Source organism: Sphaeramia orbicularis, chromosome 17 (genome assembly GCF_902148855.1).
Source record: "Sphaeramia orbicularis chromosome 17, fSphaOr1.1, whole genome shotgun sequence".
Classification (NCBI taxonomy): domain Eukaryota; kingdom Metazoa; phylum Chordata; class Actinopteri; order Kurtiformes; family Apogonidae; genus Sphaeramia; species Sphaeramia orbicularis.
This window is the reverse complement of record NC_043973.1, coordinates 24,322,709-24,350,236: the sequence shown is the minus strand read 5'-3', so window position 1 is coordinate 24,350,236 and position 27,528 is coordinate 24,322,709. Positions and strand designations below refer to the sequence as shown.

Sequence of the window (27,528 nt, the reverse complement as noted above, 5' to 3'; positions counted from 1 at the left end):
GACGGAACAACTCTAAAATCTATTAAGTGAGAAATCCATCTGTTTAACACATTTATCACTAAAGGCAAAGTCAAGGATTTCACTTTTCTGATTCTCACAGACTCACGTTGTTTTTGAGGGTGTATTCAGAGGTAATGCTGTCTATCTCCTCTATTGTATAAGACGATACATCAAGGCCAGAAGGTTGGCTGTCATTGATCATCAACAACTGGTAATATTCCTCATTGGCTGCAAGAAAAAGAGAAAACAATTCAAAGCATAAAACAGACTATGGATTGAAAGTCATAATTTAATAATAAACTCATCCTAACATTGTTTTGTGATGTATAATGGTTTAGCCCAATACTAAACTGCGTCATGTTGTGCGTCACAATACCCAGACTGAAAAATGCATATCTGAAACGCTATTCGCCTTTTTTTCCATGCTTCTGTACATAGTGAGGAAAGAATTAAGCCTTTGCAGACCATTACATTTAGAACAGCTGACAAAATGTTTCCAGCTGCTGTAATTTAATTTTAATCACCTTTTCCGCTACATTCCCCTAAGTTCCAGAAGGGGATAGTGTAGCTCTTTTTAACTCATGGCAAGACTTTATTCAGAACCAATAGTAAATGAGTGCTCTATAAAAGGATGTATAAATGGTTTACCCTAATGAAGCTATAAACACTTCATAAAAGAAGCTGTGGTAACCCATTAGAAAAACAGAAAAAAGCTGTCTAACGCTTGCAAAATAATGAATATAATTTACATTTGCTTTTAATCTTCATTACTGCATTTTCTTTGTCTCCGGAAGCATTAATATTTATCAGCTTCATGTGATACTAGATTTTATCCACCATCAGCATATCTTGAAAAATATTCATTTGACCAGATATACTTGGACAATATTGTGTTTTATGCTTTACAGTAAGTTTCTGTTTTGGTAAAATGGCAGTAACTCATTATTGACTAGTTTAACATATTGACTGATAAAAGGCAAGTACAGACAGCACAAATTTAAAAATAACTACATCTCAGCTGAACAAACACAACCTCAAAACACCATGGGGGCACTGAATAGACATCATTAGAGAGTAGTAGCAGCAGAAGCCCACTGCAGACACAAATAGGTCCTTACCTTCCACTTGTTTGACACAGCGCAGGGCGTACTTGAGGGTGTTCAGTGTTGTGGACTTATTATTATGTCTCTTTTCAGCGGGCAGGTGAAGCTTTAGCTCTTTGAGAGTTTTAATCACCTCTTTCTGGGTCTTGGCTTTGGCAGACTCCTCACTGCTGCAGGTTGCATTAAAACCACACAGACACGCACATGGCAAATCAGATATAAAGCAATCACGAAGTCCTCATCAGAACCAGATTTTACAGATCCCATTTGGAGAAAAAAAACAGATGTTTTCTAAAATGCAATAAAAAAACTGTTCATTTGAATATTATTTAACTGGCAACAACATTAGGGTTTTGATGCCTGTAACTTGCACAATAGGAGGTATTTCCCTCTGTTATATTGTTTTTCTCTTTTATGAGACCATTTAGTCATTTGGGAACTGAGAACGCCAATTGTTTCACTTTTACAACTGGAGTTTTTGCCCAGTCTTGCTGTTTACAAGACTTACGCTACTCAACAGTCAGTGGTGCTAACTATCTGACTCTCCTTTTCATGATGTCTATATTTTTGAGCATTTTTGGACTGTAGGCAGGATAGTCAAGCATACAGGTAAAGACCATAACAATCTGGCATTGAGGCCAAGTTGTCCTGTTAAAATATCCATAGACTTGAGGGTAAAGATGTTGATTTGATGGCATATTGTTGGTATCTTCACACATATGGTGGTCAGCTGTGGGCATAAATACAGCCCCAGACCATCACAGATGCAACTTTTGCACCTATTCCTTACAATAAGGATGTTTATTTTTACTTTTTTTTTATCTCTTCAACATGCAGAACCCAACATCTGCTTTCCTCATAACAACAAACATCTGACCACATTACACATTTGCACAGTCCACAGAGCTTTTCTGTGCAGAACTGATACAGGACATCCTTCAGGGTAAAATAGCTCTCGGTTGTATTTCTGGATGCAGAGGCAGACTGTGTTAAGTGACAGTTTTCCAAACAGAGCTCCAGAGCCCATGTAACTATATTCATCATCTTATCACTTGGCCTGTCACACACATATAGCTCTGGTTTTCACTCTTGGCCTTCACACAATAAGATTTCCCTGGACTCCAAGAATCTTTTCATAATATTATGTGCTGTAGATGGTTAAAGATTCACAGATATGAGCCATTTCTCATCCTCACTTTAGTGGATTCTCCTTTTATGGCCACTCATGATCTCCTCATGTGTTGCCTGCAGGCTGAAGTATCTGACAGAACAGTGTTGGCTGTATATTCTACACTTTTGCCCTTCACAGTTTGACTGCATTTTAGAAAATATCCACACTTTTCTGTCAGTGGGGTTTGTAACTCATAAAGTGGTGCAAAATAAAGGACATGCATTTGTAAGTGGACTGTAAGGTGATACCTGCAGCCGCTGGTTGAAGGGTTATCCTGCTCCGAGCTCAGAAGGCTGAAAGCATTGGAGCTGCTTGGAGGAGATGGACTGTGGGAGTTTGAGCTGCAAGAGAAGTAAAGAGAATATGTCTTTCAACAAAACAGGAAAATATAACTTAACCCATAAAGACCCAAACATCCACTGGTGACCAAAACCACCTACTAATCTAAAATGTTTGATACCAGTTGATCCACTAATCCTATTAATATGTGTAAATAATTGGTGTAAAATGCAGTTTGTCATCTTTTCATGGTCATCAGATATGACCCATTTGGACGGGGAAGCACTGTCATCTTCTACAACATAAATTCACTAGTAAAACCCACAGAGTTGGATCAATGACAGAGGATGGAAACACTTGGTTTATGTTCAGTTAATGATACATTGGACTGAAAAAGTCCCTTTTTCTTCAATTTTCTCTGTTTTCAATATAATAACCCTCAACTTTAATCAGAGTTTTTATGAACAGCTACATGAGTCAGTAAATGAAATATAGGAAAATACCTGATTTTTCACTTAAAAATGCAAAATACAGAGGACAATATTACAATAAATGGTGATAAACCACTCAAGAAAGGTTGAATAGAGAGAAAAGCTAATTTGGGAACTGCCACAAAATTAGCACTGGGTCTTTATAGCCTAAATTACCCACAAAGGACACAAAGGCTATAAGTGATTGCCATTTAGTCAGCCTTCTGCTCTCAAGTGTGAGCTGAAAACACAGATAACTGTAAATGCTGCAAATACTACCTGCTATTTTGACTAAATCTTTGCATTGATTTTACCAAACCTGATAAAAGACTGACAAAACTGCACAAAACAGACTTAAATTATGGATAAGGATAAGGCCAACTTGACATGACCAACAGTCTAGTCTATACTTAAAGTAGATGTTCGCCCAGCTGAGATACCTGCTACTGTAATGGTACAGAATGAGTGTACTTGATTCAGAACATGTGAGATTGTTAAAATGAGCCCAAAAAAACAATTAGCTGATTTCTGTCTCTGTGGAGGTGAAGAGAGTACTGTCTGCAGCTCCACATTTTATTTAGAAGAATGGCTGAAGCAGAAAGAGGACAAATGAGTCTCATCTCCAGGACAAGAAATGAGTCTGTAGCTGAAAGGATGCACAGCAGGACGCAAACAACAGGTATCCTGGGCCTAAAAATGTATTAAAAACTACAATAACAGCTATGTTCCTAACCCCTTGTCTACAATGGACAAAACCCCTGACTGGGAACATTCATTCATTAGACATGATTAATATCTCACTCAACTCAAGAGCAAGTATATTTGAGTGCTGGGTCATGATAATCTTTGCTTGTGCAGAATGTTCTCCCAAAAATCTGGATTCTTTGGCTCAGCAGGTTGTCAAAAAAATAGGACCAATGGCCCTGTAGTTTACCGGCCAAATTAAAAGCTTTGGGAAATGTATCCAGATGCCATTTATTATCACCCAGTTCTGTGCATTTATTATATTACAGAAAAAGCCCATGTTTTGGTCATATTCCAATCAGATCTGAAAAAATTCCAATTCCAACTTGATATCATTGATACTTAGTGATTTATTGTATCAATCCACTTCCTATCGCTTATAATGGGAACATTTTTCAAAGTCGTACTAAATCCAGAATCAGATCCGGATCCAAATAATTTCAACACTTTGTGTTGACATCATCATAAAGAAGCTGTATACCAAGTTTGAAGTCAATCAGAACTGTAGTTTCGGAGAAGAAGACGATTGAAATTTTTGTAACGGACGACAGACGACAACAACAACAGATGACGATAACGAATGCCGCATGACAACAATAGCTTACAGCCTGTCGGCCGGTAAGCTAAGAAAAACAAACTGGAGCAAACCCTGATCTTGTCTAGAAGTGTTAGAAAATATCGGTTCTGCAATATATCCTGATATTTCTTTTCACAATACTGTATCGATATTAAAAAGTACTGTATCAATGTTTTTACATATTTATTCAACTGCAGATATGGAGGAGGTTCATTTTTGTTTTTTTGTTTTTCTTTATTGTTTATATCTTATTTATTTATCATTTAACACTGTTTTATTAAATAATGGTTATTTGAAGCATCCTAAAAGTACTTTTTTTACTGTCTGAGAGGCAGATGTTAGTTCCTTTAGTGGAATTACACAAAAATAATGTTATGATATTAATTATGAACTAATCGAATATGAACATTTGAACAGGATCTTAAACTGTAATGTCTGTAAAACATAATATAAGTTTTAACATAGGGACATTTTGTGATATAGCATTAGATCCTGTTGTGATCAGATAAAAATGTGTTTAGTATTTGTGCATATTTCTGGTGTAATTCAATTCTCCCAGGAAATAATAAAAAAAAAAAAAATTGCCTTTTTAACAGTATCATGATATATCGTATCGTGATCCTAGTATTGTGATTTGTATCGTATCGCCAGATTCTTCCCTAATCTTGTCAGGAACTTTTAATTCCATATCAGACCCACCAAAGCTTACTGTCATCAATAAAATCAGAAAATGTGAAGAGAAAAAAATGCACTACAATATTTCAGCACCATTTTTTCCTTCCTATATTGATGAAATCATAAAACAAATGCTTTTGAAGTTTTTCAGAATGCTATTTAATAATCTCAAAAACAGTTAGAATATTTAATAATATTCCTGTCAATCACAATGCATCCATAAATGCATTTGTGAAATTACAGATGCTGGACTCTGTGTGCTGTTTTTGTTTCCTATGTGGGTTTATGGTGCATTCAAGAGCACCTCATAAAGTTTGCACTCACTTTGTATAGAAACATTGTACATTGCATATTCAATACATACTCAAAATTGTCATGAAGGTTGTTAAAATATGAAACAGTTAAGATATTAATATACTGAAATACTGTACACTAGGCCTACATCTAGTATTCCTTTTTTGCTCAGTACTACAAGTGCTAAAATCTAACATCCTACTCATTTCTATAAAAAGCAAACCCAACTATATTTTTGTATAACAGTAGGTATAATACATTTGGCTTGTGGGCAGTATTTTCAGATTCTGATGAATAATCTAATTAGGTCTAATTTTGTTCCTTCCACAGTGTTGTCAGAGAAAAAAAAATTCCCTTTGATGAGTGTAGTCAGTGACCCCAATTTTGCTGGTTTGATTTGGAATAATTAAGACATCAATGCACAAAAACTGAGTGGACCTTTCAAGAAGTAGGAAACATACTGTCAATATAGGTGGAGAAAAAGATCCCAATGTTGGATAAACCATAGTAATGTGATTTAATGTTCACTTATACAGTGACTGAGATGGTTTGTGATTGCTGTGCTTATCTGTGTATGTAAGCATAACATTGCCCTGTCCTGCAGAAAACAGAACATTAAAAAGATAGAGTCTATCAAAAGTCATGCCTGATTCTCATCAACCTGGCAAACCTTGAGCACTTTTGTAAAGAAGAATTGAGTTAAATACCAATGTCTAGATGTGCAGGTCTACACACAAAGCCTCAGTGGCAAAAGCTGCATCTACTAAATACTGCCTTGAAGAATATTATATTAAATATTTGTGCAATCCCTATTTTACATTGTATACTTTTTTGACATTATTGAAGAAATTAGTTTTCTCTTTGCTGTCAAAAAAGCCAAATAAGACTCCATTTTTGAGAGCACTCTTGAGTGTGAATACTTTTCATTGGCAAAGTGCAATATTGGAGTGAATCATATTATTGTTTTTAAGTATTACGGAGAATATGTAAATGTAGGGTCTCTGAGTTCATTTCTGATAACTACATGTTGTAATTTCACAGAAAAGATATAAACAACTGAGCAAACTTCACTTACTGAAAGAGAAGTTTTGCAATCTTCCCATCCTGTTTCAGGTTTTATACTGCAAGTCCAGTTTTTCTACTACCTGTTTCCTACCTGTAGGTCTGTTAATCCTTTAAAAAAAGGAAGTCAGACATAGAAGGTATGCAGACAGATAAAAAGTCTGTGTCTTTATTTGTGTGAACTGTTAACCTACAAGCTTAACACGCTACTAATACACTCAACTGACCAGCCTGTGAGACATGACTCATTACAACCCAGGCTACTATATATAACCTGATTATATGGCTAACAATAGAAACCACCTGGACGATAAAAGCTCTCCATGCACAAGTGGGTATTTAATTCTATTAAATTACATTGAAGTTAGCCTGCAGATACAACGGCTGATTTTAGATTGGACCAACTAAGCAGGTACTAGTGTGTGAGTTACAAAAACAGTTTACATTAACCCATAATGTTCACATGCAACATGTTAACATAACAAATGAGAAGCAAAGCAGTTTCTGGTTTAGCTTTGTCTGTGCAACATGATTTACTGACCAAGATCTAAAACCTATACACCTGCCAAGTACTGGATTTCTTCTCTTTGAAGCTTAAACACACATTCCACATTTGTTAAACATCAGGAGTGTGTTCTTTTATTTCCTGTTTCCACCAAATGCTGTATAGTTTAACACACTACAGTATAAGTGTAATACATTCATAATGTGCAGCGAGTGCATGTGAAGGCAGTAGAATATAATACACATATAAACAATAGATAATATAACATTGGGGCACAAACTGCTAAAATAATAATGACTGTATTCCAGTTGATTTATTCAATTGCAGGACTCTACTGGTGTAATTCTACATGGGATGAAGGCATTATTAATGATTCACTCCACCTGAGGCAAAATGTCAGCTATGTAAAAGTTTTACAAGGCTCTATGACGGTGATTTCTTCTTGCCAAAAGGTGTATATTGTTACATTTATTCAACAGAAGTACAAATCTGCTTGATTTTATTTGTATTGAAGGAATGCATGTCAAGCCACAGTGAAAAGGCATTGGAAAGAAACTTTATTTTGTCTAAACAGAGTTGTATTAGAACTTTGCCTACAAAAACACAGCAAAAATGCTAAAAAATATATATATATTAGTTAAAGAGGGACATTTGGGCAATTTTCTGGTGTTTCTTGTGCTATATTTGTTCAACATACATGCAAATTTGCTTGATGTTACTTTTGGTTCTACTAATTTCATACCTCTATCAATCCCCAGTGAGAAGACGTTAAGAGAGTAATAGAGTTGAAACTATAATTTGCAGAAGAAAATCCAGCCACATTTCTGTTACTTTAATATTTTATCGATGGAAAAAAATGTGGCGAGCAATCAGTAAGTAGTGGAGTTAAACATTGTTGACATCCCTGTGCTGGTTTTCATCTGGTCTTTAGGTCAGCAGTTCATTGCACAGTGTGCAGATAAAAGTTCAGTAAACTCAGTCAACATAGTAAAAAACCAAACACATAACTGTAACTTTAGTCACGTTACCGCCCATGACTTGCAGTTCTGTGTAAGTTTAAACTCCTATAGTTCATTGGACTGTGTGTTTATCATCCACTGTGTTGGTTGAAGCTTAGCTGAATACTATTAACAGCTGTCTGAGATAGTGACTCACCTGAGCTACAACCTGGGTTACAAGATTTAACCTACTTACCTGCCTAATGATAGTATCCATCTGAGATAATACCCTCTCCAAACACAAATAGGGATCTAACTCTACTAAAATTAGCCTCCAGTGTTCAAGATGCAACAGCTGGTTTTAGACTGGACAGACTGAGCAGGTATTAGTGTGCAAGACTCAGTTTATCACAGCTATTTTTCGATGTGGTAGTAAAATTATGTGCCGTTTCAGGGAAGCACATTACCAAAAAAGAACACTCAGAGGCAGAGGAGTTTCTGTAGCAGAGGTCAGGACAATGTGGAACCTTGTCCCCTTAAATAAGCAGTTACTTATATATCTGATAAGAAACAACACAAGACATGCAGATGGTAATGAAAAAAAAAATTCATAAACATATTATTTCCTGTTAGTAAATGTTGCATTGATTGATACACTATGGTACAGTACAAACATACTGACTGCAAGTTATGGAAGAATATTCAATATATAGATGCAGTATGATATACATTATTCCATGGCATATGTTGTATATTGTATTATATTGTTTAAAACATAACAAATTCTTTGATTTCATTTGTATTTAATGCAAATTGGTACTTTTATGAATCCACAATGGAAATACTTGAGAGAAATACAGTTGTATAAAAGTGTTGCCAAAACAGCAAGAAATTAGGATTTGAAGATGGAAACCTGGCCCAATATCTGTTATTGTATTACTTTATCTAGGAGGGAAAAACTGAAATACACCATCAGTAATGAGGTTAAATGTGCAGCTTTGTTCTTGACACCATTGCTAATTTTCTTCTCATCTGTATACACGAAGTGTTGTCTGATCTTGACCACATTTCTATTCAGTCATGGCTTCATCTCAGACAAAGAGGACTCAGGATTTTGTTGCCGGACCACAACTACAGGGATATCACTAACTCTTCAGTGCATTGTCTGGTTTATTTGTTCATATCACTGAAATAAAGTCTTTCACACATTTTTTTTAGGTGTAAAACATTTGGCCTACCCTCAAGTTGGCTTACAAACACACTGGAAACCCAAAAGATGAATAGACACCTACACCCTTTCTTCAGCATTATGGTAAGAACTAGTCTGGTTGGTCATACTATAATCTGTTAAATATGTGATCACGCATATCTTATAATAACCTTGCTGTTTATCTGGTCTTGATCTTATCTTGTCCTGTCTTGGGCTTGAGGTCTTGACTGCAACACTCTTCTGCAACTTTTTTTTGTTTGTTTAATAATTTGCAGATAAAGGCTGAATGTACTTTCAGTAAAGATAATACAAACAGCACAATAACAGTGTGCAACTTTAACCTATTTACTTCAAAGCCAGGATTTGTTTGTGTGTTACTTAATAGAACAGACAGTAAGCAGTTCATTGGACTGTGTGTTTATCGTCCTCTGTGTCGGTTGAAGCTTAGCTGAATACTATTAACAGCTGTCTGAGATAGTGACTCACCTGAGCTACAACCTTGGTTACTATGTTTAACCTGCTTACCTGCCTAATGATAGAATCCACCTGACATAATACCCTCTCCAAACACAAATAACCATCTAACTCTTCTAAAATTAGCCTTCAGTGCTCAGGATGCAACAGCTGGTTTTAGACTGGACAGACTGAGCAGGTATTAGTGTGCGAGACTCGGTTTATCACGGCTATTTCTCAGTGTGGTTGTAAATCTACATGCCATTACAGGGAAGGATGTTACCAAAAGAGAACACTCAGAAGCAGAGGAGTTTCTGTTTTAGTTTCCACTGACCAAAGTGAATGTCAAGACAAGGTGGAATGATCATTTAAGCTCACCCCTTAACTCATCAGCTATCTATGTCTTATAAAAAAAAGCACAGGAGATGCAGACAGTAATTAAAGATAAATTATTCCAATAAACGCACTGCACTGCATTGTGAGAATAAAGAGGTGGGTTTAAAATCCCACATTACAGACTGGGTCATGTAAATGCATCTATTTATTCTGCAAAAATAATAAACCTCAATATTAATCTTAATTAGGGTCAGACCAATCAATGTCTGTGGCTCTTCATCGGATTAGATAGCAATGATCTATAAGAAAAATATTCAAAAGTACTTGTTGGTTTTAGATCTCAAGATACAGTATTGAGTCAAAATGTCAAATTCTATAAATTGATGAGACAATGGGTGTTACTGTCAAAGAATGTTTGTCTCTGCGTTAACAGTTCTGCTCCAAAATACTGTCTGCACATTAGAATACATTCACTTTTCAGATTCTTTAGGTGTCTATCATATAAATTTACATAAACCTAAGTATGCACTACCACTACTTACCTAGAATCCATATATGCCCTGAAAAAACACTCTGGTCGATCCCTAATTTTTTTTTGGATTCTGTTGAATTTCTGTAAATTGGCTTAAAATTTGATTTGATTTGATTTGATCTGTCTCTCCTTTATGTGAAGCACTTTGTAACATGTTTTAAAAAGTGCTATATAAATAAAGCTTTACTTACTTACTTACTGATTTTTGCAGGTATAGGTTACAGTGAAGTTATAATAAATAAATAAATAAATAGTAAATATAAGTAAATAAATGACTATCTGAGCCTTGACATAAGCTTAATTAGCACTTTCACACAGACACTGGCCTGTGTTTCACATACAACCACATTTATAAACATCATCTCAAAGAACAACCTTAGACTTGGTTCTATTAAATATCATTCAATGAATAACACACTTGTGTGATGTAATGCAGAGACAGGAGGCAATAGTTGTTTGAGGTCTGGGCTTTAACTGAGCCTTTTTTTTAATGTGTAAATATTGCTTTAGCTTTGGTGTCTTACTGAACTAAACAGTTCTGTTTTGCAGATTGCAGCAGCAGGATTTCAGTGACACATTGGAATATTGACAGGAATGTGTAATTACTGACAATGGAATGGCTACACTGAGGTATGGTGACCCACTTCGAGGTGTCTCCTAAGACCCTTTTCACAGCAGACACTTTGACTTATTAAGGCAGAAAGTACACAGGTGTAACTGGTATCATTACTAAGGGCTGCCTACTACTCAGATGTATCAGTTTCAGGCCTCGAGTCTGTGCATGGTGCCTCACTGGTGGCCATCTGGTTCAACTAAATGGAACTGAGCCAACATTAATGCTATCACTAACACCTGTGCTTTGCCTCCCTTTACAAGCCAAAGTGGAAACTCAATGTAATGTCTCAAATAACATAAATAATGGCACCTTTTTCTGCTGTTGTGAGTTAAAAAAGTGTGAAAAGAGCCAACCAGAAAGATTATTCACACTACACGGAGAGCATGTTAAAATTATGTTGTATTTTTGTATATATTAGATTTATTTGAGTTGAACTCTGTTTTGCACATTTGATGAGTGCCACAAAAACCCAATTTCACCGTGATTCTCTGTTGTCAAATGATAAAACTTCTTCTTCTTCTTCTTCTGATCTAAAATTCTTTCCAAGTCATTCCAGACGTCATGCAAATCCCGCCTGAACATGTCTTGAGCCTATCTCTGAACGTACAAAGGATAAATGCGATCTTATCAATCTTTTGCGTGACTACGGATTTGAGGGCACTTATTCACACACTCTCTCCCTCCGTCTGTGACAGAAATGCACAGCTGAGGGCAACAGATGGATGAAACGGGATGTTGGTGACGAGAGGAAATGTTGTTTACAACAAACGCTACGGTCTTTGTCAGTGACAGCTCAAAAATCAGGAATTCTTCTTTATAAGAGAATACTTACAGCATGCACAATGTAAATTTGGTGATATTATCTTTGGGGAGGTCTTCCCAAAAGCTTCACATAACACTCTCTCTGTAGAAATGTTGACCTTTCCTCTGCACAACTTGTGAAGCTGAGTCTGGTTTGTGGGCCTCCTTGCACAATGGCGCTTATTCAAATTATATGTTGCAATTCGAGCTTTGTGATTTCCCCCTCCAACAAAATTACTGTATTGGCCTTCAGTCACGCTATAGCCATTATGGAGGTATGCTTAGGATCACTGTGCAGCTGGGAGATCTATTTCTCCATGTTTTGCAATCTCCACATAATTCTCCTTGTTCGTGATGCCCTCAGTTTTACACCAGTCTCTCTTGCGCAAAACAACCCATATAAAGTGATTCTGCCACCCCCATACCCATTTGCTGCATTCGTGACACAGTGAACTGAAGTACTGTTCACACTTCCCATTAGAATGTCTCTCCTCCACATGTATCCCCAGTTCTATCTACAAAGACCCGAGATCATCTAGAGTCTAAAATTACTGTAAAAATTCTTTTTTTAACTTTAATAGAATGTTTCTCTGAAAATTCCATTCACTGTGCAGCAAAAACAGCAACCAGTAGCTTTAAAGAGAGAATGTTTACTTGCCTGTTACTACATGAAGTGACACTGAAAAAAATCAATAAAACCTAGATGTCAGTATGTCAACACTGAATGGTCCATTTGTTTTGTTGGTTCTCTTGCACAATACATGCTGTAGTGTTAACTGTGTCTTCTAATGCTAAAAACATGTTTATGAATATCTATGGAAGCTTCGAATTCATCATTTGGAGAAAAAATTTACAGAGCACCATCATTCTTGGTGTTTTCAGGCAGCATTATGCATAAGAAACACTCCACCTGTGTCTTTGTGGCTTTGTGAACTCTTCATGTCACTTTATAACTTGATTTTTACTTAAATGGAGGACATAAGCTGTGTAAACAGTCCTTCAGTTTGTTTTAAAACGCATTTACTTCACTCAGTGAGATGCGGGGCTGAACATTACAGAAGGTCATTCATGTCCACTGCTGTCAGACTGCACAACACTTGTGTCAGATGACTGATGATGACTTGTTTAAGTTTATTTCTATGTGGCTTTCTTCTTTTTTCTCGAGTGGATGGAAAATGAATTTCTCCCTGGGAACAAAAGAGGGTGATCTGTTTGAGTTTAGACTGCGAAAAGAATGTAGACATATGTGTCCCAGACCAGCTTCGAAGGTCATCTAAGGTCCTGTTGAGATCTGGCATCAACGTGTGTCCTAAGTACGGACAGCTCTAAAACAACGTGGAGATCCGATCATTCGGGACACATCCGGAGACACTCTGGGACACATATGTCCAGGATCTTCCAGCTGTTCGAAAAGGGAGATGGGTTCAAGGACTGTCTACTCTGCTGAGCAAGTCGAATGCTGTCTTCAAAGTGCGTCACAGCTAAAAATGTCATAAAGAGCATAATGATTTCACAAGAGCTTAATTTATGTAGTCCTGGAACATGGTCTACCGTGATCTTTTCTGTGTGGGGGAAATGCAATCCGTAATTCACATAATTTTGTAGAACTTCATGTACGTATTTCAAGCACCTGAACATTCAACCACCACTAAATCCCATGTCATGCAAGACACACAATAAAACCAAATGGAATGGTGTGGCCTTTTCAACTTGAAATGGAAGCTTGTGCTATATTTTAAGATAGATAAATAGGATAGCTTCTTTATTTACATGGAGCGCAGCAAAGTCACATCTGATTCCAAGTGACCACTTGAGACACATTTGGCACCATTTATGAATGCCAGAAGTTGACAGATGGGCTTTGGATTGGATCTCCCAGGTCACATGTGAATGCCAGGTCAAAACATGGTCATATTGTAACTTTTGACCCTCTGAGAATGTGATAAAAATAAATAAATGTCAAATTTAAATTCTCTCTGCAGTTATTCTGGAATTCAAAATAAAGAAGTACAGCTAACTGAACTAACAGAGGAAATATAAATTGCACTGAACTGGATGGGAGAACGGAAAGAGAAAGTTAAGTTACAAAAAAAAACGATATAGACAAAAACACCATTTGGAGCTGAGGGAGTGGTTTACCAAAAAAAAAAAAAATGGGTACAAAAGGTTGTAAGTTCAACAGTGAGAGAGGAGGAGGACGTGGAGAAGGAAGTGGAGAATTAAAGCTGAACAATGGGAAAGCAGCTGTGGTCACACTATAGGAATCCAATGGGAGAGTCCAGTATACGGTGCAGACAGAAAAGAGGGAGTGGTTTAGTCAAGGATCTGATCAAGCAGTTCAGTGAGGTTACATTGGCTGGGCTGAAAGTGAGAGACCATACGCATGAGAGTACGCAACTTTGCTCGCTCCGCCCAGAGACAAACACATATAAACATACTGTTGCCACAGCAATAGCAAGGAGTTAGAGAACGTGACACAACCCATCTGGCATTAAGAAAAAGCCTGCCTTCAGTCTACCGGATGACATCAAGCCAGTCTTCCTACTGGGACCAGGAGACATATTTTTTCCACCGTTCGAGACAACACAGTGTTACTCTCCTGAACAGACTAGATTATGTCTGCTCTATTTTCAGACATGCTTTGGTCATGTCAAGGCACTTTTTGTGCTTTTGGAAAAGTTCACTTATAATTTATGGTTTTAGGTGCTGGACCACTATTGAGACTCGCTACACACTACACAGTGTATTTAAGACATTCCAGCAATACATGTAGGCTGGTTCTTAATTCTACAGCCTCTTAAACAAGTTTAATCATATAATGGGGTATAGGTGCAAAAAAATAGCAGGTAAAAAATCTGGACTGGTCTCACTGTTAGGTGTTTTTGGCTGACCATGTTTTAGCTGACACACCATCACAGCTTCAGTCAAATCTGTGGTCTGTCAGTGACAGTAACACTAGCGGGGTCAGCTAAGGTAACGTACAGAGAGCCAGTCATTACTGGAAAGTAAACCCCAGCAGGATGATGTGGGCTCACACTAAACATAAACATAACTGCTATAAAACATGAACAGTTTGACTAAACAGTCCATTACATTGTGCAGTTGGAACTGACTGAAGTGTAGCAACAGTCTATTATTCATAGCAACCATCCTACATCTCAATGTGTGTTTCTGATTACACGGCACTGTTGAGTTCTGGGCCCTTTGGTCTGTTATTTCAATGTAACAGACATTAAAATAACTGACCAAAGGGCCCAGAACTCAACAGCGCCATGTAATCAGAAACACACATGGAGAATGTACCTGATCAAACCAGTATTTACTCTCCTACATAAAAATTAGGCTGTGTTTGTCATCTTGTGGTTCACATAAAAAAAGAAGACGCAAGCAAGTACTGAACAAACACCCATATACATCACCAGCAGCCGCCTCCATCAAACGCAACATGTGAGTCACATATAACTCTGTGGCCATGAGCAGAACGGAGGGAGTACTGATAAAAGCACTGCAATTTAAAAGCAATTATCCAAATCATTTTTTGTACATTACTCATTTTGCAGAAAAAACTCTCATAGCCGGTGAAAAATGACGACTGGGTCTTCCTGTGATGACATAGACGACCATCTCTGATCTGCAGACTTCAGTCAATACCGGCAAATGCAATGCATCCGATGGTAATAACTGAATTAATTATCATAATATTGTGCTGTTCAAGGGCAACCGGATGTAATTTTTAAAATCCTGATCCATATGAATGTGTTAGTTGCGTAGGTAAAAAGGAGAGAATTGAAGCCCTTTAAAGGTCACACTGGATAGCATCAGTTCAACCTGAACTGAAAATATGACTAGTTTAGAAATAATGAACTAATTAATTATTATTTTATTTTACTGTAAGATTTAGGACAATCACATTTCCCTTCAGTGAGTAATAAAGTTTCTCTTATCTTATCTCAGTTCAGTCTTAACCATTTTTTACTTAATCTTGATTAATATAATTTTTTTTTTCTTTTTAGAAGTGTCATCTCTATGAGAAGGTTCATCCACTGGTTCCCCTTTCATTTAAACACAATATCTCAGGAATGGCTTGACTCAATGACTTAAAATTTGGCAACTAAGTTCATTTCAACTTAAGGTTGAAGTGGAAATGTTTTTGGCTGACAAAGGTTAAAGGTCAAAGTGGCTGTGACCTTACAAAACACATCACAGCACAAAAAAGTTGCCATAAATATTACCACAACCATTGGATTCTACAGTTGCTACTTATCAGGTATTGTTTATTAAAAAGTATGGCACTAATTGTATGTCACTAATAGCACGAAGAACTGTTTGAACAGATACTGATGTGGAATTGTGAATACATCCGATTTAATTTACTGCTCTTGTTTAGCTATAACTCAATTTGAGCCATGACTGCTGCTAAACTGTTCATTCTGGCATTGTTGCTGACCCACTGGAAGTTTCCTGGGTTCAGAAATGCATTGGTGTTGGCATGACCGTCAGTGCATTATCCCTGCATCTTTAATCCTTTATATGGGTTGTTTGCGAAAGGGTGCTTTATGATTGTGCAGCTGAGCAAGCAAACCTCATTTTCCGTTCTCTTGTCCTTGCAGTACCTTTGCTATGCAAATTGTGTGAGCTTTTCCTGCGTGAAAGGGGAACCTTTGGTCTCTCTAGCTACTAAAAGCTGTTAAATGCTCATCTGGATTCTGGAAATGATTGGCAAAAACTTTCATGAGACCAATCAAAAATTGAACAAGAAATGCATTTGACTGATTCTCTAAGTCTATCTCTCTTTGCCTATTTATCATCATTGACCTTCCGATGTTTTGGTCAAAACAGACCACCTCCACCACTACTGACCTTTTGTTGCTTTCAGAAGACTCCAGAAGTGCTGAGTCTTTGCTGTTGCCATTGGAGCTGCCCGTGGACTCATGGCCATGGCTCTCATTACCATGGCTTTCATTACCATGGCTTTCGTTGCCATGTGATTCAGTGCCACTTCCGCTGGACCCACTGCTCTTCATCTCAACGTCCTCCTCAGGGAGGGAGCGTGAGCGAGTGTTCTTACGATGGTTGTGAGGTGAGGCAGAGGGCTCCTGACCACTGCTGTCACTGCCCTCTGATGGGAGGCCTAAGTCAGGCCCTCCTTGGCTGTAGCCACTCATCCGGTGCAGCTGGGCCATGGAGCTGCACCCCGCAGCCCCCCGAGGCATGGAGCTGCATGATGAGGATGGCCCGCATCCTGAGGCCCCATCCTGGTCCTCCAGTACCGGGAACCGATAGGGCTTGGAGTCTGAGTCTTCTGACATCAGGAGTGCTGCCTGAGGCGTGTTCCAGGTTGGTTAACTGGATTATTTAAGAAGCACAGGCAATCACCCCATTTTCTCAAGGGTGCAGCCGCAGGGAACAGGACAGGAAGTCGACTGATCTGTGGGAAAAAAACATTATATATTTTAGTTTTCAAGTTTAGTCTTAGAAACATGTGGATGGATCTGTATAATAAAGCTTTATCTATGATTAAATATATTTGAATAATTTCTTATTAAATGAATGTCTTGTTTTCTTTTGCAGTGTCTAGTATATGGTGATAAATTGTCTTTAGTAACTGAGCATTGGACATTGTTGAACATTGAACCTTATATTTCATAGCTAATAACAAATGGTAAGTCCAAGAAACTGCTGTAAATTGCAGAAATATTGATGACAGAAAGTAGCCTTTTTGCAGATGTATATAAAGTGAGTTTCCTGAACAGCGGGCAGTGACAGGTGACCTTTCTGCATTTCCTCTTTTTTGGAAAAAGCACACCATACATGAGGCCCTAGGGTCGGACTTAAAGCATGATTCTGGACATCACAAATATTTTGCAGCCAATCATGATGTAGGATGCAAAGTGTGATGTGGAAACCTAAAGCAGTTAGTGCACAAAAAGTAGATTATAAGGTAAGAATGTATGTAATGTTCAAAATATTGAGTTTGTGGAGTTGTTTGAGGAAAAACTATCATAACTGACAGTGGTTGGTGGAAAAACTTTAATAAACTTAAATTATTATTTGATGCAATTACTATTTTTAATGTTTGTTTGTTTGTTATTGAAGGGGGCATTTAAATGTCTAAATGAATTAATGCACAAAATATACATTTTCAAATGAACACTACACTTTTAAGGATGTAATTTGTTTGCAACATTACCTACCTGTTACCTGCATGATCCCAGTAGAATGGGATGTTATTGCACAGATACACACTACACATGCAAGTGAGCACACACAATTCAGAAAATCTTTGAGATACATGAAGCAATGTCCCATCAATCCTCTTCAAAAAGGGGCCACTTTGTCTTTTGTCTAAAACGATACCAGACACATATGAGCTTTTAACCCCTGACCTCTGAAATCCCTGCAGGTGCTTCTGTGATGTAAAGTCCAAAAGCTCACTGGTACCGACGGTGTGGCCTTTAAGAACAGCAGGTCTGTCCCATCTAAGCGCCCCAACCCTTTCAAAGGATTGTCACCTCCCAGACTGTGTGAATGCCAGCATAGGTCGCGCGCCAGTGGAGTAGCCTTGGTTTGATTAACATTTAACACTTATGTCAGGCAGTGTTTTTAAACATATAGGGCTGGAAAACTGTGTCATTTCAAATAATGACGCCATGTGAATGCCAGATGTCAGCAGACTGAGTCAGAAACATACCATATAGTCTCTTCTATTCACGTACCTCACGTACTCAGTGGATCTTTCATGGGAAATTTCCTGTGGTTGCTGGAAGGACGTGTTACATTTTTGGATACATCAATAGCGGTCTGAATAAACAGATGGAAAACTGTGCAGTTACTAGGATCGACCAATCTTTCAGCTATAATCTCAATTTACTTAAATATGCTGAAAATTTTTCTCAGTGTCCTCAGCCAACTTCTTTGTGGGTGCGGTTTCCTATAAGCCTTGGCAATTTTCAACCCCACCCTCCATGCATTTTGTGTTTCTGCGTGTGAAATAAATAAATAATTGAATGTAACTCATCAAGTGAAAAGTAAAATAGATTAAAAAGTACCACATTAATTAATAGCTGATGAAGAAATAACTGAGAGAGATGAGAGGAACATAATATAAAGAGTAGAGGAAAAAGAGTGAAGAAAAATCTATGTCAACCACACATGGCAATCACAAAAGTTTGGGAAAAAGTGGTTGTAATGGAGCGGTCTCTATGTTCCTTGGTACATTTTGTACTTTGGCCGGCACATGCTTGCAGTCACATTTGAGAAGAATATTTGCATTTGTACCAAAGTGAAGCACTGCTGTGGACTATGATCTATACACTAATGACACAGACCAATAGTGTCACTCATACAGTAATCCTAGTTGAGGTGACGTAAAAAAATGTTACTGTCTAACCTCCAACCTGGCTGGTCTCCAAGGGTAATCTAACTGTGCCCTTGTGTGACTTTTCCTACTGCCCTGCAATGGAAAAAACGTCTAAATTCTACTCTGACTAAAGGTACACAGCCAAGTGGCCTCCTTGACACACCCACCGACCGACACTAGGGAGGCAGTTCGGTGTGTTTATTTAGTCCCCCACCAAAGATTATCTTTAGTGTAAAGCCCATACAAGCACTGGCATTTTTCAAGCGGGGTTTTCCATGTGACGGGCCAATGGTCTGTTGATTTGTTAATCAAGTGTTAAAAGCAGAGCAGTGGGTGAGTGTACAATACGAGTGCATCTAAGGTCACATAGGCAGAAAAATACCTCACAACAGGAAAATGTGAATGGAACGAAGTGGAAAATAGTAGTAAAGATAGACTGGAATTTGATAATACTAAACATTATTAAATTTATATGTCCTGAAATCCTGAAAATATTTAAAATCATGAATGTACAGAGACTATTTAACCTTGTTCCATTTATTTGCAGTGCACCTAATCAATAATGTAAGTCTGTTGAACTTCCTCTGTTTGTACTTAAGGTATAAAAATAACCCACTGGTTTAAATGGACCCTGTACAGTTTTATCGCGTTGCCAGACAGATCCTAAAATATGTCCCGCCTACAGAACTACATTGCTTTGCATATGTGCCAAGTTTTTTTTTCCAGAATGGGGCCATGTTGACCGTCATCCGCTGGCAGTAGTACACTCACATCAGACAAGTACCTCATCTAACCCTACTTCACAGTGCTGAAGTATTCCTACAATGATTAACATATCTTGTGGTCTGGTGTTCTATTCAGATAGCAAAGAGCAGTGATCTGAGGTTAGTACATCTACTTATCACTGACCTTCTGGCTTAGGAGTTTCAGCATACAGCCACTATATGATCTAGGTCAAATCACAGACAGCAGTGAGACAAGCACAAAGACAGACAGGAGCATGGTTCTGTGTTTTTTATTGTCTGCTGTTAAGTAATGACTTCTGCAAGTGCAACACTCGATATGTGATTCGTGGTCAGACTATTTTCTGCAGGATAATATTAAAGCTCCTTCTATGCACAGCAGACTGTCTGACAGATTGATGTTACTCAGCCGACATGCTGAACATACTCAACATTCTGCACAAACCGCTGACCAAGATTTGTCCTGCACTAAGTTTTGTCATGTACTAAGTTTTCCTGCAGCTGCTGGTGCAGACGCAACTACTGCTATTAAGTTCCTAGTCCACTTAGTGATTACAAAGTCCAAGAGTTCAAAGTAGCAACCAACTGCTAAAACCTCTACATATTCACCTCATTAAGTCCTTATTATGCTGTAACTGTTGGCTCTGACCAGCAGACAGTGAGACATGCTCACTCATCATCTTTCAGAAGCGTCCCTCTGCTACTCCTCTCTTAAGCAATAATTGAAATTCAAATAATTTCAGTCTTATAATTGGTAAAAACACTCCCATACTGATTCAAAGCTACAATGCACAAAGTCAAATGGTCAATGCACAGACATGCAAGAAAATTTTAACACAGTAAGAGGAGTAGCCAGTGATCATAGCACCAACTCTGCAGTTGGATGACCCACTGTACATGATGAGCCTCACCCACCCACGCTGCATTTAACCTACTGAACTAGTGTCACTTTGTCACACTGAAGATTTGTGTGTGTTCTTTCTAGATGTTGAAATAGTATAGAAAACTTCACCAACAAAATGAATCTGAAACTGAGCCAAAAGATAACAGACAAAAGAAAATCAAATGTAATTACACTAAAAGAGATTTGTTCCAAGCAGAGCATAGCAACAGGTGGGCCTTATCTGACCACTGGGTACATAGTGTTTCTGTACCTGTGTACAATCAAATATTTACTCTAGCAGCGCTGAATAATTTATGCCATCATTTCTCATAGAGAGCTATTTCTGTGTTTGAAGAAATTGATAACTTACTCTGAAAATCACATTTTCATATCTTCATTTGAGAATGACACCAAGAAAAATTAAACATTTTATCAAACTGGGTCACAATAATCCAAAAATATCCAGTCTTTCTCAGTATTAGGAGATATCTGAGGTCATGTCGACATCTGATTGTTGTGTGTTTTCTTTATTAACTTCAGGAAGGAAATAGAGGACAGAGAAGGAGCAGTAATATGGATTTATGGTGATTTACTATAAGGTCAGTCATTTTTAACAGGGTTAGCTGAATGCACTTGATACATACTCTGTTTTTTTTTTATCATTGCTGCATTTTTTCAGCATCATTTAATTTTATAGAATCCATAAAAAGACATAAATGCCAGGTATGATGTAATGATTTATTATCAGCTTGAACAGTTTAGAGAGCTATTCGATCCTGTGTTCAGTCCAAAGAGGAACAGGTGGCTAACAGGCCAGAATGAGAAACATAACACAATTGTGGATTATATATTATTCTTCTGTGCCGTTTAAAGTCATTTTAATGCAATCAGAGGATCATTCTGAATGAAACAACATCTAACCCTCTGGGAACATGTTGCCAACTTGTCCTTTCCAAATCTTTGGAGACTTAACAAGAGGTAATTTTAAAGAAATCACTTTTCATTAGAAAAAAGACAGAACGGATGCTTTACACCCATCAAAGCAAAGGTTAAAATGAGAGTGGAAAATTAAAATCTGATTGTATAAAGCAGCCACTGAACCGAATTTTCCTCAATTAGTAGCAGAAAAATTGTCTTTGTGGCCCCATGTTACCTAAGGTTTCATTTTTTCTCACTGATAGAGATGATCTTAACCAGGGATCAGTGATGATTAATTATATGATGACATTATCACAGGCCTTAAAACTGTTAAAATGCTCTGATTGCAGATGAATAAAGCCCTTTCTATAGGTAGCATCTGGTTTAATGACGTAATGGTGACATTGCACATCTGCACCCAATAAAAGGCGTCTCTTATCTGGATTAAGTTGGACTTTAGGCTATTATCATGTGACTTATGGAATTCCATGGGGTAAGTGTGCCCATTCTGATTTGCTCCCATGTGAAACTGTTAACGTCACAGTTCTCTGTATTATCAGATGATTCATCTCCATCTTATACAACCAAGAACAAGTGGCTGTTGTTCATATTATTATTATTATTATTATTATTATTATTATTATTATTATTATTATTATTATTATTATTATGTGGTGTTATCTTGTGAAAGGACTAGTAAACATGGCAAACTGCAGGAGTTTTGAATGAGCACAGAAAATTCAGACATAAAAAAGTGTGAAAAAACTTGCAAATTCATTTACTATAATCGGTCAAAATTCTAACATAATTTTTTTCACATATTGAAAGTGGGAATCAACTTTCAATGCAAAAAATATCTCATGTTTAATTATAAAATCTCTTATGTAATTCAAGTTCTTAATTTTGCTACGGATGTTAAGTGCAAAGAGTCCTCTTTTTTTACTTGTTTCCTACAATTGTTCATTACGATCCTGAGAAATAAAGGCTTTAAATAGCTCTAATGTTGGCCAGACACCACACTTGTACCTCAGTCAATTATTATGAGTTGTGGTCTGAATAAAATTTAATTTAAAGGAATTTAAAGAAATTTAAAGAAATAAAGGCTTTAAATAGCTCTAATGTTGGCCAGACACCACACTTGTACCTCAGTCAATTATTATGAGTTGTGGTCTGAATAAAATTTAATTTAAAGGTCCAGTGTTTAAAAATTGGATGGATTCCACGAGGATCTAACTGCAAAAGTGGAATATAATATCCGTAGTTATGTTTTGGTTAATGTATCAAAACAGGAAAATATGGACTGTTGTTTTTTCTTAACCTTTGAATGAGCTTTTTACATCTACAGAAGGAGTGGGTTGCCTTCACGGACTCTAGCATGTAGCAACACCATGTTCGTACAGTAGCTCAGAACAGATTTATTCTCCTTTTTCTGGATTTATAGTCAGAGACATCAGCATTAAGGCATTTATGCTCACCTACTAAGTCTGACTGTCAACTATAGTTAACATCCCTTTAGCCAAAAGGTTCAGACCAGTCAAAACAAGCACAAGCTGTAACACAGGCCACTGTAGAGGGCAGTAAGGGGTGAACTTAGTCACCTGCGATATGCAACTTCACCACTAGATGTCACTAAATATCACATGGTGCACACCTGCTGATAGCCTTAATTCGATTACTAGCTACATGTTATTTGCCCTAATGCAAGTACTTTTACTTAATAGTGATAGTCAGAAATAACAACAAAGTCTAAAGTTAACTGACATGATTAATCTGGAAGAGATGAAAAAGAAGCAAGTTCACTCCTTACCAATTTCCATCTTTGACTCCAGAAAAACTTTTAATTCCTCATTATCCTCTGCCTGATCTTGTGAGTTTCTACATTTACCAGTCTGATGTGGCATTTTCTTTCCCCAGGGCAATCAGGGAATCCTTGTGGTTGAACCTGTTGAAGCCTTTCACAAGATTCTGTAAGGATTTTAAGAATGACTGCATGTTTGCAAATCTCATTACCAACAATCAGCATGCAATCTGTCAGCGCTGCTTATTTTCCCATTTCCTACCCAGTCCACCGGTGTTCTGCTTTTTTGTGTGGACAACAGTTGCTTGCAGAACTTCACGTACACAGGACTCGGGTTACTCTTTCGAGCTTTTTCTTCATTTGCTGACCTACATCTATCTTCACTGACATCTTAAATAGTCCCAACAGATCAGATGCAAAGTACACTCTGCACACCACCCTGCAGGACGCCTAAGGCTTCATGCATTTACCAGGCTGCTACAACAGGGACTTAAGTCTGAATGTTCAGACTCAGAAAGCTTTATTGTCTTTTACACTGAGGTCATCTGAGTTGACTCAACAGAAATGCATATGTTATACTGCAGAAACGTTTGTTGTAGACCTAGGCTCTCCTGTCTTTGACGGCATCTGCCCAACCCATGAGTTAATCCTATTCACAATGAATTAAAAAAACTACAGGGTCTTGAACTGAAACCGTGTCCCTGGCACAGTACCAAGAGTTTCCAACGATTGCGACATAAGATAAACATGTCTAAATGACTTCTCCCTGCCGAGCTTCACGTGCGTCACTGATCCTTTCTCTTTTTTCTCCTCCCACACAGGAGGCTACTGCATTTAACCACACCAGACTCATTCAAAGTGTTCACTCCCTTTATTACTACACAAAGAGCTTATAGTTCACTATGCCAACGAAGGTAAACAAATGATAAATACACCAAAGCACATTTGCTGCTATTAGGCTAACATTTTTTTTAATTCAACATTTTGATATCAGGGCATCAAACTTCACACATTTTCTTATCTGAACATGTGAAGAATTATTAATGCATTAATCGTTAATGCATATTTTTAAACATAAATCGTACTCATTTTTACATATGAATGAATATATTTATGTGGCCAGAGCCTTTTGTACTGCTGGTGAGTATCAAATGTTAATGCTCTGTAAAGTCAAGTAGAGGTTAAACATCCATATAGTTGTAAAAGCTAGTTTTGTACAGGAAAATACAGATAACCAATCAAGTATCCCACTTAAGTAAGTCTAACATTGTCTTAAATCAACAGTTAATTGTATCTATACATCTGGAACTAATCATAAAACTAGCCCCCAAAAAAATCTGCATGATTCTAGTTGCGATTTTAATGTTTTACATAATAATTTTTGCATCAGTCATATCATTGGGCACTATCAGAGCCACAAACTTCTGCCAATACCGGTAGTTTGTGAAACATCCTGTCAGCAAAAATTAATCTGGCGATGTTTGTTTTCAAGTGCCAAAAGTAAGTTAGTATTCTCAAAAACTTTCTCAGTCCCATTTTTTCAGTATGACAAATAAACTTACAATTCACATTTACATTTTTATGCAATGTCAGCAGTTTTACATCATAAAAAGGAAGACTTAACTCAGTTAATATCACAAACAAAAATGTATAAAAGCCACTTGGATATGCTGCATGCACGTATACTGATGAGATTTAGTCTTTATATATCAAAATGTGGTATCACACACTGCAAACAACTGATCTTGATCATTTCTAAGCAATTCTGTCTGTGCCATATCAGTAGTGAAGCTCAGTAACCAGCCACTAACTTGTTCAACTTATGACAAAGAAGTTCAACATGTGTAAAATGAGCTTTAAAGTATCTGCAAGTAAGCCACAAGTAACAAACTAGTTATAAATTGCACACAAAAGGCAAATTGTAGAAGTGGGTGATAAATAATATAACTCATTGTGGCCCTGATACCAGTTGAAAGTGCAATAATCCATTAAAACAGCAATGACAGTGATTATTCTACAGCAACAACAGTCATCAACTACTTTTTGAAGGGGATCACTGCTGGGTACATTTTGTTCTCTTCGCTCCTCAGTGTTTACCGCTGGCTGCTCCTTCCTATGTTCCGTCAGTAGTTTGCAACTGAAACTTTCAGCAAACTTATTGCACTGTATAAGTCCAGCAAGGCACAAACGACAAGAAAAACAATCAATATCCACCTTATTTGTCTGGCTGCCCTCCAAAATGTAATGACATCTTACTTATTTGTACTTTGGCCTTCTATTAACTTTCATGAAACTCTGATTGGTAGTTTTGGCACAGTCTATACTGACAGACAGACTGTAAAAGACAGGGAAATGAAAACATAACCAACTTGGCAACTGGAATATGTAACGTAAGCTGTGTTTTAGCGCAAAAATTAAATAATACATAGACTGACTTAAATTCCTATAAGTTGTCAGTAGGCTAAAATCCTAACAATAATGAATTAACCAATGATTACCTATTAGCGCCCCCTAGTTCACAGTGTTAATCTTGTTAAATTCCAAATTTTCCTCATATTTTCATTACTATATGGAACCTTTGCAGGTTATTTCCTTCATTGGAAACTTTGCAGGTTATTTCCTTCATATGAGGCTGCTGCAGTCCATTAGTTTGCATTTGTTCCATTTGACTATGAGGTCACATGACTATATATATACACTGACTTGTGGGACAGTGCAGTGTTGAATAATAAAGGATACTTATATAAAGTCTGGGTACATTTCTTATATAAAGCTCAGTACTCTTAACTCTCTTAAATTCTGATAATGGCAAGTGCCTTCCCATCCCTGCCTATTCTAACACTGCATAAAGATTCGCCTGGCTACTAAAGGTTAAAGAATATCACACTATTTACTATCTTTTTATCATTTTCATTCATTATTTTCTGTCTAAGAATCATATTTTTCCTATAAGTACTGCATCCCGTGGGGACGAATGGTTTCCACAGTGTGAGTGGAGCATCGCTCAGCAGCATCACAGCCTGGTCACAGTACCTTCCGGGGGAACTGAAGTCTCTTACTCACATCACATCTCGCAAATACTGCATGTGAACTTCTGCCATGTGCTCCTGCAGCAGACTCTTTATGTAAGGCGGTAGCCGGAGTTTGACACCAGAAAGCACGTCCACAATGCACCGCATGAGCCGGTGACATTCCCATCATCTTCATCACCATTACCACCATCATCATCATCATATGTCAGAGCCGCAACTTCAGACCGTATGACAACAGGACGCATTCTGATTTACATTGTTTTATAATATGATTTGTTTTCCTTTTGTAAATATGACTTTAAGCTGAAGTTGTCGGTAACATTTCATTCTCTCCACAGATGATGGCATTACGTCCTGTCATGTGGGTAGTGCTGGTGCCTATGTAAATCCACGATAGTCTACTGACCCTCACTCTCACTGACACAATTACGCAACTTCAGTTTCACGTTTATCTCCTATTTTACATAACATTTAAAGCAGTGACAGCTAGCTACATATGCTATCTCCACTGTCCAAACCTCCTCATCCTCACTAATACAACACATGAGCGCGAGCGCAAGAGAAAAGTCCACCAACCTCACAAAATGATATCCTCCTGCTCAAGGTGTGTCCGAGAAATAAAGCTTGTTTTAACGGGTTGTCACGCCGAGGTTTTCGATGAAGGTGCCGCACTTGTTTCGCCGGTCCTCCGCTGTTCAGACACACCACTTTCCCGTTCAGGTTTCCACACTCGCCGGGACTCAGCCCGGATCCCAGCGTAGGCAGTGACCTCATTTCTAACTCCTCCCCCTGATTCCGCCCTCAGAGGTAAGCCCATTGGTCGAGATAAACTGCTGCTTACGTCATCTCCATTCGGACCAATCGGAGCGGACCGCCTCGGTGGGCGCGCTCCCCACAAAGGCCGCTCCAAGCAGTGAGTCGTCCACTGAGCTGCCTGTCGTTTTATGTAAGGGTGTTGCCGCTTTCACGTGGAAACCCACGGCTTCAGCCGGCGTGAGAGCTACGAGAGCAAATCACTACGACGCGAC

The 27,528-nt window shown here is 37.8% G+C and overlaps 1 protein-coding gene across 3 annotated transcripts in view; it reads right to left on the bottom strand.

Moving 5' to 3' along the window:
* The window catches only part of per2 (period circadian clock 2), a 49,757-nt gene extending 22,505 nt beyond the window's left edge, over positions 1–27,252 (bottom strand). For all 3 annotated transcript variants that reach the window (XM_030159839.1, XM_030159841.1, XM_030159840.1), the window contains exons 1-5: positions 27,077–27,252; positions 16,627–17,194; positions 2,523–2,615; positions 1,119–1,273; positions 107–228 (exon numbers count right to left, since the gene is read on the bottom strand). In XM_030159839.1, the coding sequence (XP_030015699.1) occupies positions 107–228; positions 1,119–1,273; positions 2,523–2,615; positions 16,627–17,075 (819 nt within the window). In that variant the 5' untranslated portion in view covers positions 17,076–17,194; positions 27,077–27,252. The remainder of the gene's footprint in view (positions 1–106; positions 229–1,118; positions 1,274–2,522; positions 2,616–16,626; positions 17,195–27,076) is intronic.
* Between the last annotated feature and the right edge of the window lie 276 nt (positions 27,253–27,528).